Source organism: Heptranchias perlo, chromosome 16 (assembly GCF_035084215.1).
Source record: "Heptranchias perlo isolate sHepPer1 chromosome 16, sHepPer1.hap1, whole genome shotgun sequence".
Classification (NCBI taxonomy): Eukaryota; Metazoa; Chordata; class Chondrichthyes; order Hexanchiformes; family Hexanchidae; genus Heptranchias; species Heptranchias perlo.
Genome location: NC_090340.1, coordinates 17,890,100 through 17,912,786, shown reverse-complemented (window position 1 = coordinate 17,912,786; position 22,687 = coordinate 17,890,100). Strand labels below are relative to the sequence as shown.

The 22,687-nt window shown below is 46.0% G+C and overlaps 1 protein-coding gene across 1 annotated transcript in view; it reads right to left on the bottom strand.

Moving 5' to 3' along the window:
* smpd3 (sphingomyelin phosphodiesterase 3) overlaps positions 1-22,687 on the bottom strand; it is a 124,916-nt gene that overhangs the window by 57,060 nt on the left and 45,169 nt on the right. The window contains exon 2 of the mRNA XM_067997718.1: positions 2,736-4,369. Coding sequence (XP_067853819.1) covers positions 2,736-4,073 — 1,338 coding nt within the window. The 5' untranslated portion in view covers positions 4,074-4,369. The remainder of the gene's footprint in view (positions 1-2,735; positions 4,370-22,687) is intronic.

The window sequence follows — 22,687 nt, the reverse complement described above, 5'->3', positions numbered from 1 at the left end:
ATGTAGTGCAGCATGGTGATGATGGGAACTCTCGAATTTTCAATGAGCAACAACTTGGCAGCTCAAAGTTTGCGGGACTCTTACGCACTGTTGAGTTCTTCAAAACAGTGAATAAAGGTTGCTCACAACTACATCCCACATCCTCCAATCTGCACGCTGGACCCCACCAATCTGCCGATCTGAGTTTGTACCAGGCCTGCGAGAGAGCGTGCACCAAGGATCTCTGATGATGCACTAGATGCCTTGGTGTAAGAGGTGGACAGAAGGAGGGGCATTCTATATCCGCAAGGGGACAAGAGGCTCTCCAGACATATGCTACAGAGGCAGTGGGAGGCAGTAGGAAACGAGGTCAATGCCAGGTGCATAGCACCATGAACCTGGATGCAGTGCAGGAAGAAGTGCAATGACTTGACACGAGTGGTCAAGGTGAGTGAGTCAAGTGGCATATCCTACCAACTGCCCCACTTGCCGCATCCACTGCACCACGTACTACACCCCCCATCACCCACATACCAACAAACTCTTTCAATCAGTACTCAACTCTTCCAATCAGATGCTTCATCTCACCCTCACACATTACCACTGTTGCAAGCCGCACACCAATAACTCACAGGTCACACACATTGGCAGCTATTCAACCATGACAGCCACATCACCCAAACATCTTGCAGGACACTCACTGACACACATCCCGCTTTCAAGCAGGAGAAGGTGGCACAAAACAGGAGGAAGCAAGTGGCAGTGGCTCCATGGAACATGAACCTGCTGTCCTCTCTCAGGATGACAGCATTCCTGTCCCATCCCTGCCACTCTGCTCGTGCCCTTGCTGTTGCCTGTCAGCTAGCCAACCCACTCCCTGTAGAGTATTAAAACTTTATTATCAGAACATAGGAACAGGAGTGGGCCATTTAGCCCCTCGAGCCTGTTCTGCCATTCAATGAGATCATGACTGATCTGTGACCTAACTCCATATACCCACCTTAGCCCCATATCCCTTAATATCTTTGGTTAACAAAAATCTATCAATCTCAGATTTAAAATTAACAATTGAGCTAGCATCAACTGCTGTTTGCAGAAGAGAGTTCCAAACTTCTACTTTACGTGCTGCTGGTGTTCGTTAAGTGAGTGTGTGCAAACGCCTTTACCAATATGGCTTTCTGCGCACTTCACGCCAGAAGTGTGCGCATGCATCTCAGACGCATTTTCGGTCCTTAGGAGTCTACGTATCGCCTACAGAAAGGGCGCTACATGGCCCAAAGTGTATCAAAACTTGGTCAAAATCAATAAAGATCATTTGCAAACAAATTGGTGTCAAGTCCAAGAACTTTACACTCCCATGTGTAGCCTCATTCAGTTACTCTCCCCATGTGTAGCCTCACTCAGTTACTCCTTCCCATGTGTAGCCTCACTCAGTTACTCCTTCCCATGTGTAGCCTCACTCAGTTACTCTCCCCATGTGTAGCCTCACTCAGTTACTCCCTCCCATGTGTAGCCTCACTCAGCTACTCCCTCCCATATGTCGCCTCACTCAGTTACTCCCTCCCATGTGTAGCTTCACTCCATCTCTCCAAGGTGTAGCCTCACTCAGTTACTCTCCCCCATGTGTAGCCTCACTCAGTTACTCTCCCCTATGTGTAGCCTCACTCAGTTACTCTCCCCATGTGTAGCCTCACTCAGTTACTCTCCCCATGTGTAGCCTCACTCAGTTACTCTCCCCATGTGTAGCCTCACTCAGTTACTCTTCCCATGTGTAGCCTCACTCAGTTACTCTCCCCATGTGTAGCCTCACTCAGTTACTCTCCCCCATGTGTAGCCTCACTCAGTTACTCTCCCCATGTGTAGCCTCACTCAGTTACTCTCCCCATGTGTAGCCTCACTCAGTTACTCTCCCCATGTGTAGCCTCACTCAGTTACTCTCCCTATGTGTAGCCTCACTCAGTTACTCTCCCCCATGTGTAGCCTCACTCAGTTACTCTCCCCATGTGTAGCCTCACTCAGTTACTCTTCCCATGTGTAGCCTCACTCAGTTACTCTCCCCCATGTGTAGCCTCACTCAGTTACTCTCCCCATGTGTAGCCTCACTCAGTTACTCTCCCCATGTGTAGCCTCACTCAGTTACTCTCCCCATGTGTAGCCTCACTCAGTTACTCTTCCCATGTGTAGCCTCACTCAGTTACTCTCCCCATGTGTAGCCTCACTCAGTTACTCTCCCCCATGTGTAGCCTCACTCAGTTACTCTCCCCATGTGTAGCCTCACTCAGTTACTCTCCCCATGTGTAGCCTCACTCAGTTACTCTCCCCATGTGTAGCCTCACTCAGTTACTCTTCCCATGTGTAGCCTCACTCAGTTACTCTCCCCATGTGTAGCCTCACTCAGTTACTCTCCCCATGTGTAGCCTCACTCAGTTACTCTTCCCATGTGTAGCCTCACTCAGTTACTCTCCCCATGTGTAGCCTCACTCAGTTACTCTCCCCATGTGTAGCCTCACTCAGTTACTCTCCCCATGTGTAGCCTCACTCAGTTACTCTCCCCATGTGTAGCCTCACTCAGTTACTCTCCCCCATGTGTAGCCTCACTCAGTTACTCTCCCCCATGTGTAGCCTCACTCAGTTACTCTCCCCATGTATAGCCTCACTCAGTTACTCTTCCCACGTGTAGGCTCTACTCAGCATTAGTTTTTTATGATTCCTTTTGTGCTTAAGACTAATGAACATCTTCAACAATCGAGGCCTACCTTTACAAACAGGGCACCCTTGGCAGCCAGCGAGTCGTCTCCTTTCCCGTTAGGATAACACTGAAATTCAACGTCTAAAATTGGGTAACGGCTTGCAAAAAATAGCCCGCTGTTGAAAAACTTGAAGCTGCAGCAGCTGTGCCAGGCGTACCTCCCCACGTCATACAGAATGTACTGAAAGTAGGGGTTCAACTGTGCTTTCAACTTCTCTGCCGCCCGCTTGTCAAACACCTCCTGCAGGCAGAGGAAGTCCAGGTTGGCGGGGAAGAAAGCCGAAAGCTCGTGGTCAAACATGTCGCCCAGGTGCCTCTTTTTCTTCAGTGAAGCCTTCTTCATGACTGAGGCCTTGTAGACAAATTTGTTATTGGAGGCGCTGCCGCTGTCCATTGCGCCATCAGCGACCCTGAACTTGATCAGTGATTCTCTGGAAGCGGTGTTGCTATCTAAACTGCCACCGTCCCCTTCTCTCTGTCGATGGTTGGGGGTCTGGCATTTACGGTCTTCGGTTTCAGTCTCCCCTGGCTGCTCTGCGGGCTCGGTTATGGTGACCTGCACACCGGAGGCATCCCCCTCGTTGCCGGGAAGGTGGGCTGCCTCCTCGCCACATATTCGGATGATACAGGAATTGCTGTCCCCGTCATTCTGCTCCCCTCCTGGCTTGGAGTCCTTGCCATCCTCGCTGCAGTTGCCAATGAAGTTGTCTCCTTTGTAGTCCATGGAGCAAGTCCGTTTGATGCCCGTGCTGTTTGCGCAGTTGACACTCTCGCCACCATGAGGGCATACCAGGCTGCTCCAGCTTGCGGCACTTATGGACGTGTTGGTTGGGGAGTCGATGTAAATCTTAATTTGAGGTCGGCTGGCCCCGTTTCGGATTCTCTTGCCAACCTCCCAGGATCTAATCTGGGTGTTGGAGAGATTGGTGAAGCGGGCCAAGGAATCGGGCAGCAGACAGACGTTGGCCGTGGCGAAGCAGAAGCTTCTCCCACCCACTGCTTTCCAGTTGCCGGGTCCCGTTGCCACGCTGGCTTCGGACTTCTCGAATCTTGAGTAAATGTACGGTCTCCGGGCAGACTGGAGAGGGGCCCAGATCACGAAACCGATCAATGCAAATGGCAGAGAAGCAACCAGCAACGCCAGGCAGACGGGAACGACGACGGTAAGACAGAGTGCCCGCAGGTAACATGGATCATCTCCCCTTTGATGTTTCTCATAGGTGGTAGGCAGAAAGGACACCAACAGTCGGTCAGTCAACCAGTAGCAGGGAAATATAAGTGCCCAGGCCAGGGAGTGAAGAGTTTGTAGGAAGGAGTTTGGAAAAGCGGATGTGTAGAAAACCATGGCAACTGAATGATGGCTGCAGACTACGAACTCCTACATCATGCCAGAGTCATCACTATATTGGGAAAGTCAACGGGTATCTCAGATGACTCTAGATTTAATCATCTAGGAGACTACTTCACCATTTTTCTTTTAAGGAGAGGGAAGAAGTACAAGGGGCAGTGTTTAATGAGCTGCTTCTCAGAAATTGCCACACGTGGAGACTGTGCAGGTCTGGTCTGTGCAGATCCATTCAAAGCCCATTGGAAATGATTCAGCTTAATCCTTTGTTCTGCAGAACAGCAGCAGGAAATCACCTATAGAGAAAGCAAAATGAATATGATTACTGATAGTATGAACTGGGGTTCACACTTTGCTGAGGAACGTTCGCAGCAAATTACCCAGCTTTCAGGAGAACAGCGTCCACGACACCACACAACCCTGCCACGGCAACCTCTGCAAGACATGCCAGATCATCGACACAGATACCACCATCACACGAGAGGACACCACCCACCAGGTACATGGTTCATACTCCTGTGACTCGGCCAACGTTGTCTACCTCATACGTTGCAGGAAAGGATGCCCCGGAGCATGGTACATTGGCGAGACCATGCAGACACTGTGACAACGGATGAACGGACACCGTGCAACAATCGCCAGACAGGAGGGTTCCCTCCCAGTCGGGGAACACTTTAGCAGTCAAGGACATTCAGCCACCGATCTTCGGGTAAGCGTTCTCCAAGGCGGCCTTCGAGACACATGACAATGCAAAATCGTCGAGCAGAAATTGATAGCCAGGTTCCGCACCCATGAGGACGGCCTCAACCGGGATCTTGGGTTCATGTCACACTACATGTAACCCCACCAGCGGAAAAAAAAAGTTATCTGTTTTTAATACAACTGGACATTCTCTCTCTCTCTCTCTCTCTCTCTCTCTGCCTTTCGGGTCTCTTTCTCTCTCTGGCTTTGTAATCTGACCCATTGTGTATTCAGTATACTGGGATGTAATGTTTTCCGTGGCTAACCTGTCTGAACACCAACGACACCTTTGATTGCTGTGATCGTCTCCCAGCCTAAAAAATGCAATGCGATTTTAGAACCCTTCACTCACTCACCTGACGAAGGAGGAAAGCTCTGAAAGCTTGTGATTTTCAAATAAAACTGTTGGACTATAACCTGGTGTTGTAAGATTCCTTACATTTGTACTGTAATATAGCACTGCTATATCATTAGTGTGCCGCACTGTGACATAGCACTACTATATCATTAGTGTGCCGCACTGTGATATAGCACTACTATATCATTAGTGTGCCGCACTGTGATATAGCACTACTATATCATTAGTGTGCTGTACTGTAATATAGCACTACTATATCTATCATTAGTGTGTCGTACTGTGATATAGCACTACTATATCATTACTGTGTAGTGCTATGATATAGCACTACTATATCTTTACTGTGTAGTACTATGATATAGCACTACTATATAATTAGTGTGCCACACTGTAATATAGCACTACTATATCATTAGTGTGCTGCACTGTAATATAGCACTACTATATCAATAATGTACTTCAACCATAATACAGCATCACCATAATATACCTCACTATAATATATCACTGCTATGTTATTAGTTTACAGTACTGGAATACAACACAACTATACCATTGCTGTATCGCATTGTAACATAGCATTACTATATCAATATTATACTTCCATGCAATATTGCATCACTATATCATTGGTATACCACATTGTAATGTGCATTTACTATATCATTAGCAATTGCATTGTATTACAGTCCTCCTATATTAATTATATTAATTACCCAGAGAGTGGTTAGAATGTGGATCTTGCTACCACGTGGAATTGTTGAGACGAATAGCATAGATGCATTTAAGGGGAAACTAGATAAGTACATGAGGGGGAAAGGAATAGAAGGATATGCTGATACAGTGAGATGAAGTAGGGTGGGAGGAGGCTGAAGTGGAGCATAAACACCAGCATAAACCATTTGGGCCAAATGGCCTGTTTCTGTGTCGTAAATTTTATGTAATTCTATGTAATTAGCAATTGCACTATAATATAGCACTTCTATATCATTAGTGAAATACAGAACTATTATATTATTAGTGTATTGCACAGTAATACAACATTATGCATTGTTATTATACTGCACTGTAATACAGCATTACAATGTAGCGTGCTTTCTTTTGTTAATGGATTATTACTCGGTGAGCTGCGAACCTCAATCAACCACTAACTAATCAGCTCTCATTACTTACAATAAGTGTCAGTTATTCAACACACAGTTTCACCCTGACGACTAGCTGAGCTCCTCATTACTCCATGCCCTACGGCCAAGGCTCAGCCATTGCGCTGTTAAGGGTTAGCTCGCCTGACACTGCTGACTGGTGCTGTGTATGGCAGAAGACATTATTAGCTCCTGGCCCAGAGACCTGTTCAGCATTCGTAACTCAGTCAAATTGTGTGCAAGACCCCTTTGCTTATAAGAAGCCAATATCAGAATGGGTTTTTGGAGAGGGGATAAAGTGCTTGATTTTCTTGTATAAAATATTGATGAGAACATTGATTTCTCACCAAAAATGACATTGATTGTGAGAGGAAAAGGGAGGTGGTATTCTGTTTCAGAGAGCTGTCTCAGCTGTTCTGAGATGAATGACTATTCAATCATTAACCGAGGCAAAGCCTACAGCTTTCAGAGGGAATGTGTTAAGCATAGAAGCACCTAATGAGCTCTCTTCTTGTTATCTGTATCAGGTCTACAATTGTACGAGAGAAAATCACAATGTCAAAACCATCCACTCGCTCTTTCCTTCCCATAACTCAGAAGCACATCCTTCCTTTAAACACCACTTTGTTCATTTATGTTGAACATAGGCTCCTCTGATGTACGTTGACTTTGTTCCTAAGTTTTTGAATCATCACGATCCTCCTGTCATGCAAGCATCTTTCACCAGCAAATCACCAGCGAATCTAACCGTTCACAGGAAGAGAAAACTGGGTGGAGAAGGACTCTTTTTTAATTGAATTTTTCAGTATTTCATCCAGTTAACTCCATTCCCCTGCTTCCACACTGCTCTTTTCTGGAAAGGTAAATCACTCACATGGACGCCTCATATGGTCGGCCCCACTCTTTGGTTAGCCCACCGTTATTTGTGACACAGTGATATAAGAAGGGACCCTCCTCCCCCCACCCAAAATCTTCTCCACAGTCACCTCAATTGACACCGTCAAAACTCACCCTGTAGTGAGGCAGATGCAGGGAGATAAAGCAGCAGTCTGATGTCCAGACAGGGAAGGGGGTGGAATGAAAGCAGAGGTTAGCCGGCTTGTGGGGGAAAAGAGGGAAGATGTTAAATGTAACATTTGCCGGGGCTGCCAAAATGAAACGTCTTCTTGTTGGTGAAATGGAAAATCACCATCTTTGAGCCCGTTATAAACTGCCTCAGTGTGTAATGTGCAGGCTCACCTGCAGCAAGTAAAGAGCCCATTGAAGCAAGGTGCATGAGTACTGAATGAAGAATGAGGTGTTGTTTCATTACTATCACGCCTGCTGTAAATGCAGGCACATACTCTGTGTGATGAAAGCTGTGCTTTGACAGCTGCACAGTTAAGGACAGCTTCATAAATAATTCTCTACCCGAGTTCGATACTGCAACATTTATATCCCAGTCTCTTCCACTGATTCGAAAACTTGCTTCAGTCACATATATTTATTCCGAGTAAAGAGGTATCAGTGTTGCTGTGTAACTGCTCTCTCACCACACATTCCTTAGACAATGGCAGCAGTGCACACAGGGTCTGGCTGCTGGAATGGACTGGATCTTACAGCTGGTGGTCACCAGGATGGACATTAGCAATCCATCTGGTCATCTTTCAAACTAGGTGCGCACTTCAAAAATCAGATTTTAAAATTCTCATCTTTCTGTTCAAATCCTTCCATGGCCTCGGCCCTCCCTATCTCTGTGACCTCCTCCAGCCCTACAACCCACCGAGATCTCTGTGCTCCTCCAATTCTGGCCTCTTGCCCATCCCTGATTTTAATTGCTCCACCATTGGCGGCTGTGCCTTCAGCTCCTGAGCCCCTAAGCTCTGGAATTCCCTCCCAAACCTCTCTGCCTCTCTATCTCTCTTTCCTCCTTTAAGTTGCTTCTTAAAACCTACCTCTTTAACCAAGCTTTTGATCACCTGTCCTAATAACTCCTTATGTGGCTCAGTGTCAAATTTTATCTGATAACGCTCCTGTGAAGCACCTTGGGATGTTTTACTACGTTAATGACGCTATATAAATGCAAGTTGTTGTTGTTGTCTGAGGCCAGGCTTCTGATTTTTACTCTCTCTCTAGTATTGATGATTAGGAGCCACCAGCAGGGCTCTGAAGAGGGAGGGGGAACTATAGAAGAATTGCAATACAATGTAAGGCCATTTAAAAGCTGGTCTTTCCTCCCTCTGTCCTGCTACATTATTCCTATTTCCTGGAAGCCTATCTTGTCACGTGCACAGTTAGAGTCATATCCACTGTGTATTCTCACACCAATCAACAGAGCCAAAAAACAAACACACACTAGAGTAAAAATTCTGCAGCACCCATACCTGGTGCACACTGGGAGTACATATCGGGAAACTGTGCACTCCCACACTGTCATTTCCCATCCACTAAAGTTAATATATGAAAATCACAGGTTGGGAGTGCACAATTCCCTGATATACACTCCTGGCGTGTGTCGGGAGCAGGCACAGTGGAATTTATGCCCCGTTATTTTTATAAACGAGCCGATAGCACGGAAAGCTCACTCGACGTATCATCCGATGCACTTTGCTACTAATGCCAACCAGGATCAGTGGGCGTCACAAAACAAAAAGTTGGCAAGATGGACGGTGACATAGGAGGCTGCTGGGAACAGAACATCCAAGAATGAATTGGGAATGGGGTTTCCACCATTAGAAAACCCAATATCGCCCACCAAGGACAAAACGTTGCTCTGGGTCTGCTGTTCAGGAGATGAGATTGGCTTTTTTGAATCTTCACAATTGTTCAGGTCCAGCCAACTGGTCTATTATTGAGGTGAGTCTAGGTTCAGTTCCAGCCTATTGTTTATTATTGGATGGGAGAGGGTTGGATCAATGTCCTGATCCAGCCCATTAGTCTATTATTGGGTGGGAGAGGGTTGGATCAATGTCCTGATCCAGCCCATTAGTCTATTATTGGATGGGAGAGGGTTGGATCAATGTCCTGATCCAGCCCATTAGTCTATTATTGGATGGGAGAGGGTTGGATCAATGTCCTGATCCAGCCCATTAGTCTATTATTGGATGGGAGAGGGTTGGATCAATGTCCTGATCCAGCCCATTAGTCTATTATTGGATGGGAGAGGGTTGGATCAATGTCCTGATCCAGCCCATTAGTCTATTATTGGATGGGAGAGGGTTGGATCAATGTCCTGATCCAGCCCATTAGTCTATTATTGGGTGGGAGAGGGTTGGATCAATGTCCTGATCCAGCCCATTAGTCTATTATTGGGTGGGAGAGGGTTGGATCAATGTCCTGATCCAGCCCATTAGTCTATTATTGGGTTGAGCGGGAAGGCTGAGCCTATGTTTAAATCCAACCTATTGGTTTATCATTGGGTGGGGAGAAGTTGAGGTTGTATTTCAGTTCAGCCATTGGACTAGTATTGAGTGGAAGGGGAAGGGTTGGGTCTATATTCATATCCAGCCTATTGGTCTATCATTGGGTGAGGGGAAGGGTTGAGTACATGTCAATATCCAGCTTATTGGTCTATTATTGGAGATGAGTCAAGATTCAGTTTCAGACCATTCGTCTATTACTCTTCCAACCAAATATCAGGGGTCTCTTCAATATTTTGGCTTTCAAGTGTTGGCAGCCTTATCTGTGAGACACCACCGAATGGTTCCACCATCGCACAGCATACTACTCCGAGCTGTCAGCAAGTGCAGCTCCGCAGATAACATCTCTGATTTCCAGATTATCCCCTAATTCATGATCTCACAGCTGGATTTGCAGCCTCACTGAAACCAGCCATTCTCCCCAGGAACAGCCATGCAACGATTTTTAAATAAGAACGAAGGATTCAACATTGTTAATACCTAAAAAATTTGGGTGGATTTGTTGCTCTAGGGGCTCAGGTTGTAGCAATTTGCGATCACAGAGCACAGTAGTTACGGTTGCATTTTTTTTGCAGCTTTAGCATAACTGAGAAGCATTTTCCTCCTCACAGCGGTATAAATGCGGAGCTGGGGCCAACTTGACCAGAGAAAAGCTATGTGAGTAGGTTCAGTCTCACACCTCTTGGGTTTGATGCAACATAGGGTGTAACTCCAGTCAAACAACAACAACTTGCATTTTTATAGCACCTTTAACGTAGTAAAACATACCAAGACACTTCACAGAAACGTTATCAATCAACAATTAAGACCGAGCCACATAAGGAGATATTAGGACAGGTGAAAGAGGTAGGTTTTAAGGAGCGTCTTAAAGGAGGAGAGACAGGTAGAGAGGCGAAGAGGTTTAGGGAGGGGATTTCAGAGCTTAGTGTCTCAGCAGCTGAAGGCATAGGCGCCAATGATGGGGCGATGGAAATCGGGGATGAACAAGAGGCCCAAATTGGAGGAACGCAGAGATCTCGGAGGGTTGTAGGGCTGGAGGAGTTTACAGGGATAGGGAAGGGTGAGACCAAGGAGGGATTTGAACACAAGGATGAGAATTTTAAAATCTAATTTAAATTTTTTAATTTAGATGAGATCTACAAAGTGCTCAACAGGCAGGCTGGACTTCTTGGGACACTTTTATAAACCCACCTGCGGTTAATTTAAACGTTTAGACAGTGCAGATGCTACCACTGCATTCTCTAAAAAGTTAACTTTTAACTACATGTACGCAGAGCTCTCTCTCTCAGGTGAGGAGAATAACACTTCCAGCCAGGCAATGTAAACAAGGTGTCTGACTGAAAAGCATTCTGCCACTGCCCACCTTAGGCCAGTAGCTACAGTATAAACGCAAATAAGCCTCAGCCCATCCTGCTACAGCCACGGTGGACGGACGTGTAGCTAGAAACATGAACGATGTACCTCAGTGGCCCTGTGGCTGCCCCCCTCCCCTCCACCTCATGGCCCGCTATTTCTGCGGAGGCTGTGTGCACTAATATTACATATTAACCAAATGGAAGAAAAAAAAGAAGAGACATGCATTTATATAGCACCTTTCACGGCCTCTGGACGCCCCAAAGCGCTTTCAGCCAAGGAGTACTTTTGAAGTGTAGTCACGGTTGTAATGTAGGAAACGCGGCAGCCAATTTGCGCACAGCAAGATCCCACAAACTGCAATGTTGTAATGACCAGATAATCTATTCTTTTTTAGTGATGTTGATTGAGGGATAAATATTGGCTGCCCTTCTTTGAAATAGTGCCGTGGGATCTTTTACGTCCACCTGAGAGGGCAGACGGGACCTCGGTTTAACGTCTCATCTGAAAGATGGCAACTTGGACAATGCAGCACTCCCTCGGTACTGCCCTGGAGTGTCAGCCTAGATTATAGGATCAAGTCCTGGCGTGGGCTTAAACTCACAATTGTAAACAATTTTACAACACCAAGTTGTGAATTTAAAATAAAATTGCTGGACTATAACTTGGTGTTGTAAAATTGTTTACAATTGTCAACCCCAGTCCATCACCGGCATCTCCACATTTAAACTCACAACCTTCTGATTCACAAGCAAGATGCTACCACTGAGCCAAAGCTGACACTAAGACTATCCAATTACACGTGGAGTGAAAGATTAAGGTGCATACAATATGAGAAAACCTTTTTGTTTGAAATTGATTTAACTTTTTGTCGATCAATTTCTGTCAGTTGCAAGTACGGAAAGCCAGAACCCCTGAGGTCTGTAAATGGCTTTTAGCTGCTGTTCGGAATACCAGCTGAAATCTAGTGTGGAAAATGGGAGCTGGGTGAAAAGATCGCTGGCTCTATAGAGTAATGATTGAATATTTAAAATTTCACTCATTGGTGTTTTGCAAAGATTGAAGTATTTGGGATTAGGAATAAGCAATTATGTAATGATAGGGAGAGTGAAGTTTTTGGGTCTGGGAATGAGGAAGAGTGACATGTATGGGATTGGGAATCATGAAGAATTAAGTGTATGAGATTAGGAATGAGGAAGATAAGGTATATAGGATTGGGAAATAGGAAAACTGATGTGTATGGCATCGGTAATGAGGAAAAGCAAGACGTACGGGATGGAGAATGAGGACAATAAATCTGGGAATGAGGGAAAGCAGGATGCATGGGACTGAGAACGAGGACATGCTTTTGGAAGTTTATTTCATTGTGTGTTACATGTATCGTGAGAGTTCTTGAGAAACACAAGCCTCAGAATACATTAATATATTACTAGCTGGGATCGGCAGTAAGCTTATTTTAAAATAACATTGATTGGGGGAGGTGAGAAAATAGACAGATACAAACCAAGAGATGTTATTGTTCTCTATCAGACCGGATAGAAAGAGCCCACTGACAGACACACACAGGAGGCTCTCTAATTGGCCAGCTGATGTAGCTGATTTATTACTTACACATTATGAATAAAAATGTTCCGTTATAAAGATTTCTACCTTGTTTACCTTTAAAGACCGTAGTGATGTTAATCTACGATGAACTTTAGTGACGGATTGAAACAATGGAAGTTCCTCACTCGAGATAAAGACTTTCGTTACCTTTGACCCACCCACACATATACATGTTACCATCACACTGACAATGTTATTACTAATAGTGTTTATGCCCCTCCCTCTCCCTCTCGGGGTTCATTGGGTTTAGCTTTTATACATCAACTGCCTGTTGGATAACTTGATACCTGTCGTACTCCTGATATTTGTTCAGATATTGTTCTCTATCAGGCCAGATCTTAGTACTCAGAATGAGAGTACAAGTATGCCCATCACTGCACTGCATCAATATGATGATCTATCGACTCACTGTCTACTCCACTTACATTTATAACAGGAGAGTTGATTCCAATCAGTACAGCAATGCTCTGCAGGCTACCAGTGACATTTTTTTAAATGGTAAAACCTAAGTGAAGGGTCAAAGCCCACAGTGCAGGACACCAGCAAAGCTGAAAAGAATTAAAGAGATTATGTAAATCAGGAAGTAAATTAGAGGATGTCAAGCTTGGGGGGGGTTTAAAAGGTTGTAGATTGTAGGTGAAAGGGAAAACTGAGGGAGGTAAGGAGATCCATCATTTTAAAGTCCTGGAAAGAATAATTTAAAGTGGGAGACAGTGCTTGAGGCTTGAGTCTAATACTTGGAGGTTGCAGGGAGCAGGAAAAGTGAGTAGGATAGTGCTTACTTAGCGAGGCCCTTGTAGAGGCAGAGTCAAACTACTGGAAAAAAAGTTTCATTTCATAAAGGAGGCTGCACCCTGTTAGCTTGGCCCCAGTCTCAGAAGGATTTCGGCTTTCTTGGGAGAAATTGGAAAACATTTGGGTGGAAACTCCATCTACAATTCTTAGTTCCTGATCTGCTATCTGTGTAATCTAATCTTTGTTTGTTGCTGACATGACTATTTACTAATTTGGATCACATTTCGGAAGCTGCGTACCAGAGGAAGGACTGTACTTAATTCGATTGGGGTGGAATGAGACAATGCATTGACACATTCATCTACTCCAATAAGAGCCCTCTCACTCACCGAAACCCACAGCAGGGCCTTCTCACTCACCGAAACTCACAGCAGGGCCTTCTCACTCACCGAAACCCACAGCAGGGCCTTCTCACTCACCGAAACTCACAGCAGGGCCTTCTCACTCACCGAAACCCACAGCAGGGCCTTCTCACTCACCGAAACCCACAGCAGGGCCCTCTCACTCACCGATATTCACAGCGGGGCCCTCTCACTCACCGATATTCACAGCAGGGCCTTCTCACTCACCGAAACCCACAGCAGGGCCTTCTCACTCACCGAAACCCACAGCAGGGCCTTCTCACTCACCGAAACCCACAGCAAGGCCTTCTCACTCACCGAAACCCACAGCAGGGCCTTCTCACTCACCGAAACCCACAGCAGGGCCCTCTCACTCACCGAAACCCACAGCAGGGCCTTCTCACTCACCGAAACCCACAGCAGGGCCCTCTCACTCACCGAAACTCACAGCAGGGCCTTCTCACTCACCGAAACTCACAGCAGGGCCTTCTCACTCACCGAAACTCACAGCAGGGCCTTCTCACTCACCGAAACCCACAGCAGGGCCCTCTCACTCACCGAAACTCACAGCAGGGCCCTCTCACTCACCGAAACCCACAGCAAGGCCTTCTCACTCACCGAAACCCACAGCAGGGCCCTCTCACTCACCGATATTCACAGCAGGGCCTTCTCACTCACCGAAACCCACAGCAGGGCCCTCTCACTCACCGAAACCCACAGCAGGGCCTTCTCACTCACCGAAACCCACAGCAGGGCCTTCTCACTCACCGAAACCCACAGCAGGGCCCTCTCACTCACCGAAACCCACAGCAGGGCCTTCTCACTCACCGATATTCACAGCAGGGCCCTCTCACTCACTGATATTCACAGCAGGGCCTTCTCACTCACCGACACTCACAGCAGAGCCTTCTCACTCACCGATATTCACAGCAGGGCCTTCTCACTCACCGATATGCACAGCAGGGCCTTCACACTCACCGATATTCACAGCAGGGCCTTCTCACTCATCGATATTCACAGCAGAGCCTTCTCACTCATCGATATTCACAGCAGAGCCTTCTCACTCACCGATATTCACAGCAGGGCCTTCTCACTCACCGATATGCACAGCAGGGCCTTCACACTCACCGATATTCACAGCAGGGCCCTCTCACTCACCGATATTCACAGCAGGGCCCTCTCACTCACCGATATTCACAGCGGGGCCCTCTCACTCACCGATATTCACAGCAGGGCCCTCTCACTCACCGAAACCCACAGCAGGGCCTTCTCACTCACCGAAACCCACAGCAGGGCCTTCTCACTCACCGACACTCACAGCAGGGCCTTCTCACTCACCGAAACCCACAGCAGGGCCTTCTCACTCACCGATATTCACAGCAGGGCCTTCTCACTCACCGACATTCACAGCAGGGCCCTCTCACTCACCGAAACCCACAGCAGGGCCCTCTCACTCACCGATATTCACAGCAGGGCCTTCTCACTCACCGAAACCCACAGCAGGGCCCTCTCACTCACCGATATTCACAGCAGGGCCTTCTCACTCACCGATATTCACAGCAGGGCCTTCTCACTCACCGATATTCACAGCAGGGCCCTCTCACTCACCGAAACCCACAGCAGGGCCTTCTCACTCACCGACACTCACAGCGGGGCCTTCTCACTCACCGATATTCACAGCAGGGCCTTCTCACTCACCGAAACTCACAGCAGGGCCTTCTCACTCACCGAAACCCACAGCAGGGCCCTCTCACTCACCGATATTCACAGCAGGGCCTTCTCACTCACCGATATTCACAGCAGGGCCCTCTCACTCACCGAAACCCACAGCAGGGCCTTCTCACTCACCGACACTCACAGCGGGGCCTTCTCACTCACCGATATTCACAGCAGGGCCTTCTCACTCACCGAAACTCACAGCAGGGCCTTCTCACTCACCGAAACTCACAGCAGGGCCTTCTCACTCACCGAAACCCACAGCAGGGCCTTCTCACTCACCAAAACCCACAGCAGGGCCTTCTCACTCACCGAAACTCACAGCAGGGCCCTCTCACTCACCGAAACCCACAGCAGGGCCTTCTCACTCACCGAAACCCACAGCAGGGCCTTCTCACTCACCGACACTCACAGCAGGGCCTTCTCACTCACCGACACTCACAGCAGGGCCTTCTCACTCACCGAAACCCACAGCAGGGCCCTCTCACTCACCGAAACCCACAGCAGGGCCTTCTCACTCACCGACACTCACAGCAGGGCCCTCTCACTCACCGAAACCCACAGCAGGGCCCTCTCACTCACCGAAACTCGCAGCAGGGCCTTCTCACTCACCGAAACTCGCAGCAGGGCTGCAAGCTTCACACTGGTCCTTAGGAAAAGGGTAGCCCTGTAACCACAACAAAAGAACATTGGACTTCTGACTAGGAGATATGAGTGAATCCTGGTGTGATGGAGACCTGGTTCGAGTAGAGAGCACACCACAGAGCGAGCTGGTTAGGGACTGAGGTTGGAACGAGTGAAAACAGTACTTCCATAACCAGAATTTGATTAGAGGGGGAGGGAGAAGCAGAATAGTTTGACTGAAATTTAAGTAGATAAGAACATAAACTTAACTAACACTTATAGTAAGAACGGCAGCATAGGAAGAGATGGTGATATGTGGTTCCTGCAGGATGTGGGAGTTTTGAGTATCAGATGTTAACTTGGATAAGCACATCTGCAGGAAATGTCTCCAACTGAGCTTACTTGAGCTCAAGATCTCACAAGTTGAGATGGAGTTGTAGGCAATCTGACACATCAAGGTTTCTGGAGCAAGGGTTTCAGAGGGTGGTCACCTCACTGAGAGATAGGGAGCTTGGTTGGTAGAGGAAGGAGTTGCAACTTTCCAGTGAAGAAAGGACAAGCGAGAACAGCAATACCCAGAGCAAATTACCCTCTCTAACAAGTCTGAAAAGTTTGAAGCATTGGCTTCCTGTGGAGAGGAAGTTAATTCTGGGCCAGGCCATCAAAGGGGGAGAGGGGAGATTTGCAATTCGATTTGCAGGTCGTTTCCAGTGGGGTTCCGCAGGGCTCAGTACTAGGTCCCTTGCTTTTTGTGGTATATATTAATGATTTGGACTTAAATGTAGGGGGTATGATTAAAAAGTTTGCAGATGATACAAAAATTGGCTGTGTGGTTGATAATGAGGAGCAAAGCTGTAGACTGCAGGAAGATATCAATGGTAGTAATAGGAGACTCAACAGTTAGAAAGATGAATGGGCACATTCTTTTGCATTCCAGATTGTGAGTCCCATATGCTTTGTTGCGTCCCAGGTGCTGGGGTAAGAGACATTTCAGAAAGACTGGATTCTAGAAGGGGAGGGAGAGCAGCCAGACATCGCGGTCCAAAATCATGAACGGTTTTGATAGAGTAAATAAGGAGAAACTGTTTCCAGTGGCAGAAGGGTCAGTAACCAGAGGACACAGAGACACAGATTTAAGGTGATTGGCAAAAGAACCAAAGGCAACATGAGGAAACATTTTTTTACGCAGTGAGTTGTTATGATCTGGAACGCACTGCCTGAAAGGGTGGTGGAAGCAGATTCAATAATAACGTTCAAAAGAGAATTGGATAAACACCTGAAGGGAAAAAAATTACAGGACCATAGTGAAAGAGCAGGTAATGGGACTAATTGGATAGCTCTTTCAAACAGTCGGCACAGGCATGATGGGCCGAATGACCTCCCCCTGTGCTGTACCTAAAAACAAAAACAAAAGTGTGAGCCAATGATATAGGAAAGGAAAGCCTGAAGCCCTGCAAAAGGGGTTTAGGAGATTAAGGAGACAGGTTTAGGAACAGGACCTCAAGGGCGATAATCTCTGGATTCTTCCCACAGCCACATGCTAGAACTAAGTGAAGAAGAGGGCAAATGGGGTTAAAAATAAGAGAATACAAGAAAATAAGGAAAGTTAAGAAAGGGATAAGGAAAGCAAGAAGGGAATATGAAAAGAGAATCACAAAAAAATCAAAAAGGACAGCAAAGTATTCTACAAATAGAACAGTAAAAAGAGAATTGTTAATATCAGGTGGGACCCCCTCAGATGAGAGGATGGTGAGTTAGTAGAGGATAAGCAGAAATTGGCAGGATATTTAGAAGTACATGGATTTTAGCAAGGCTTTTGACAAGGTCCCACATGGCAGACTGGTCATTAAAGTACAAGCCCATGGGATCCAAGGGAAAGTGGCAAATTGGATCCAAAATTGGCTCAGTGGCAGGAAGCAAAGGGTAATGGTCGACGGTTGTTTTTGTGATTGGAAGGTCGTTTCCAGTGGGGTTCCGCAGGGCTCAGTACTAGGTCCCTTGCTTTTTGTGGTATATATTAATGATTTGGACTTAAATGTAGGGGGTATGATTAAAAAGTTTGCAGATGATACAAAAATTGGCTGTGTGGTTGATAATGAGGAGCAAAGCTGTAGACTGCAGGAAGATATCAATGGACTGGTCAGGTGGGCAGAAAAGTGGCAAATGGAATTCAATCCGGAGAAGTGTGAGGTAATGTATTTGGGGAGGGCAAACAAGGCAAGGGAATACACAATATGTGGTAGGATACTGAGAGGTGTAGAGGAAGTGAGGGACCTTGGAGTACATGTCTACAGATCCCTGAAGATAGCAGGACAGAAATAAAAAAGGAGCAGTCACACTACTAGGAGTGTACTATAGACTCCCGAATAGCGATAGAAGAACAAATATGTAGGCAAATTTCTGAGTGCAAAAATAAGAGGGCAATAACCCTAACATCAATTGGGATTCAAACAGTGTGAGAGGCACAGAGGGCACAAAATTCTTTATCGGTGTCCAGGAGAACTTTTTTAGCCAGTACGTGACAAGCCCAACAAGATGGGATGCAATTCTAGATTTAGTCCTGGGAAATGAAGATGGGCAAGTGGGTGAAGTGACAGTGGGTGACCATATTGGGGATAGTGACCACAATTCAGTTAGTTTTAGCATTATTATGGAAAAGGACAGAGTTAAATCAGGAGTAAACATTTTAAATTGGGGGAAGGTAAATTTTACAGAACTAAGAGGTGATTTGGCAGAAGTGGACTGGACACAACTACTTGAGGAGAAATCAGTGGCAAGCCAGTGGGAGGCACTAAAAAGTGAAATTCTACGGGTACAATGCAGACACTCCCCTCAAAGAAAAAGGGTGGCACTGCCAAATTTAGAGCCCCCTGGTTGTCTAGAAGTATACGGGGCAAGATAAAGCAGAAAAAGAAAGCTTATGACTGTCACAGAAAACTAAATACTGCAGAAAGCCTAGAGGAGTATAGAAAGTACAGGGATGATGTAAAAAAGGAAATAAGGAAAGCAAAGAGAGGGCATGAAAAAATATTAGCTAGTAAGATTAAAGAAAACCCAAAGATGTTCTATCAGTACATTAAGAACAAAAGGATAGCTAAGAAAAAGATGGGACCCATCAGGGATGATAAGGGTAACTTGTGTGTAGAAGCAGAGGATGTGGGTAGGGTTTTAAATGAATATTTTGTCTCCGTATTCACAAAGGAAAGGAATGATCCGGACGTAGTAGTTAAAGAGGAGAGGTGTGAAATATTGGAATAAGGTAAATATAACGAGAGAGGAAGTACTATAGGGACTGGAATCCTTGAAAGTTGATAAGTCACCAGGGCCGGGTGGATTGTTTCCTAGGCTATTGAAGGAAGCCAGGGAGGAAATAGCGGATGCTCTAAGGATCATTTTCCAATCCTCACTAGATACAGGGGAGGTACCGGAGGACTGGAAGACTGCAAACGTAGTACCATTGTTTAAAAAGGGTACGAGGGAAAGGCCGAACAATTATAGGCCGGTCAGTCTTACCTCGGTGGTGGGCAAACTATTAGAATAAATACTGAGAGATAGGATAAACTGTCACTTGGAAAGGCATGGTTTAATCAGGGATAGTCAGCATGGATTTGTTCAGGGAAGGTCATGCCTTACAAATCTGATTAAATTCTTTGAGGCAGTGACAAGGAGGATTGATGAGGGTAGTGCAGTGGATGTTGTCTACATGGATTTTAGTAAGGCATTTGACAAGGTCCCACATGGCAGACTAGTCAGAAAGGTAAAAGCCCATGGGATACAGGGAAATGTGGCGAATTGGATCCAAAATTGGCTCAGTAACAGGAAACAAAGGGTAAAAGTTGATGGATGTCTTTGTGAATGGAAATCTGTTTCCAGTGGTGTGCCACAGGGCTCAGTGTTGGGTCCCTTGTTGTTTGTGGTATATATTAATGATTTGGACTTGAATGTGGGGGCATGATTGGCAAATTTGCAGATGACACAAAAATTGGCCGTGTAGTTGATAGTGAAGAGGATAGCTGTAGACTCCAAGAAGATATCAATGGGTTGGTGGAGTGGGTGGAAAAGTGACAAATGGCGTTCAACCCGGAGAAGTGTGAGGTAATGCACTTGGGGAGGGGCAAACAGTAAAAGGGAATATGCAGTAAACGGTAATATATTGAGAGGGGTAGACGAAGTGAGAGGCCTTGGAGTGCATGTGCACAGGTCCCTGAAGGTGGCAGTACAGGTCGATAAGGTAGATAAGGAATGCTCTCCGTTATTAGCCGAGGTATAGAATACAAAAGCAGGGATGTAATGATGGAACTGTATAAAATGCTGGTAAGGCCACAGAGGGAGTATTGTGCGCAGTTCTGGTCACCACATTACAGGAAGGACGTAATTGCTCTGGAGAGAGTGCAGAGAAGATTTACAAGAATGTTGCCAGGGCTTGAAAATTGCAGCTACGAGGAGAGATTGGATAGGCTGGGGTTGTTTCCCTTGGAGCAGAGGAGGCTGAGGGGAGACTTGATTGCGGTGTACAAAATTATGAGAGGCCCAGATAGAGTAGACAGGAAGTACCTGTTCCCCTAGCGGAGAGTTCAAGAACTAGAGGACATAGATTTAAACTGATTGGTGGAAGGATTAGAGGGGACGTGAGGAAAAACTTTTTTACCCAGTGGGTGGTGGGTGTATGGAATTCCTCTCATTGGTGGTAGAGGCAAGAATCCTCAACTCTTTTAAAAAGTACCTGGACCTGCACCTAAAGTGCTGTGAGCTGCAGGACTACGGACCGGGTGATGGAAGGTGGGATTAGAATGGGCACCTGGTTGTTCTTCGAGCCGGCGCGACACGATGGGCCGAATGGCCCCCTTCTGTGCTGTATCTTTTCTATAGTTCTATGGTTTTCTATAGGACAGGTAGATAAGGTAGTTAAGAAGGCATACAGAATACTTTCCTTTATTAGCCGAGGCATAGAATATAAGAGCAGGGAGGTTATGCTAGAACTGTATAAAATATTAGTTATGCTACAGCTTGAGTACTGTGTACAGTTCAGATCACCACGTTGCAGGAAGGATGTAATTGCATTAGGGAGGGTACAGAAGAGATTTACGACGATGTTGCCAGGACTGGAGAATTTTAGCTATGAAGAAAGATTGGATAGGCTGGGGTTGTTTTCTTTGTAACAGAGGAGGCTGAGGGGAGATTTAATTAAGGTATACAAAATTATGAGAGGCCTAGATAGAGTGGATTGGAAGGACCTATTTCCCTTTACAAAGAGGTCGATAACCAGGGGGCATAGATTTAAAGTGATTGGTAGAAGGATTAGAGGGGAGCAGAGGAAATTTTTTTTCACCCAGAGGGTGGTGGGGTCTGGAACTCACTGCCTGAAAGGGAGGTAGAGGCAGAAACCCTCAACTCATTTAAAAAGGACCTGGATATGCACTTGAAGTGCCATAACCTACAAGGCTATGGACCAAGTGCTGGAAAGTGGGATTAGGCTGGGAGGCTCATTTTCGGCTGGCATGGACACAATGGGCTGAATGGCCTCCTTCTGTGCCGTAAATAATCTATGATTCTAAGTAATTTGCTTGTGATTACAAAAATGAAGCATAATATGGAGGAAATAAATCCTCAATTGATTAAAAGCAAGATGAGAGATATTATAATAAATAAAAGTATAAATAAGTTAGGTAAGCTAAAGGGGACAAGTACTGAGACCTGATGGGATACATCCAATTATCCTAAGGGAAATGGATGCCAAAATAGCGGAGGGCCCTAGAAATTGTATTTCAGGATTCTATTGAGAGTGGGTGTATGCCGGAGGATTGGAGAGTGGCCAATGTTATACCTTTTTCAAATAGAGACCGAGCTAGCCTCGGTAATTACAGGCCAGTTAATTTAACATCTGTGGTGGAGAAAATTTTAGAAACTTTAAAGATGAAATAATTAGAAGCATGGATTTGAGAAAGGAAGATTGTGCTGGACAAACCTGATAGAATTTTTTGAGGAGGTGATAGATGTGGTGGATGGGGAAATGCAATGGATGTGGTGCATATGGACTTTCAGAACACCTTTGACAAGGGACCACACTATAAGAGAAGATTAAGGGGTATGAAATTAGGGAGGGTAGCAAATTGCATTGAACAGTGGTAGTAGGGAAGAAACAGAGTATGAGCCACGGGCAATTTCTCAGAGTGGTTAGAAGCAGGTAATGATGTCCCACAGGGACTGCTTCTATTCACTGTGTACATCAATGATTTGGATATAGAGCCAGAGGGAGTGGTGACCTAGATTGAAGACAATACTAAAATAGGAGCCATAGTAAGTCATTCTGAGGACCTAAGGAAGCTATAAAGGGATATTGATGAGACAATGGGCAAAAGTGGCAGATGGAATTCAATGTCAGTGTGAGATGGAACATTTTGGTAAAAAAAAACGTAATCACTATACTTTGAATGGAGGAAGATTTGGTGCTGAGGAAGAGCCAAGGGATTTGAAGGTTCAGATTCACTTGACTTTAAAAGGATAACCTCAAGTGGAAAAGGCCATAAAAAAGCTAATGGAA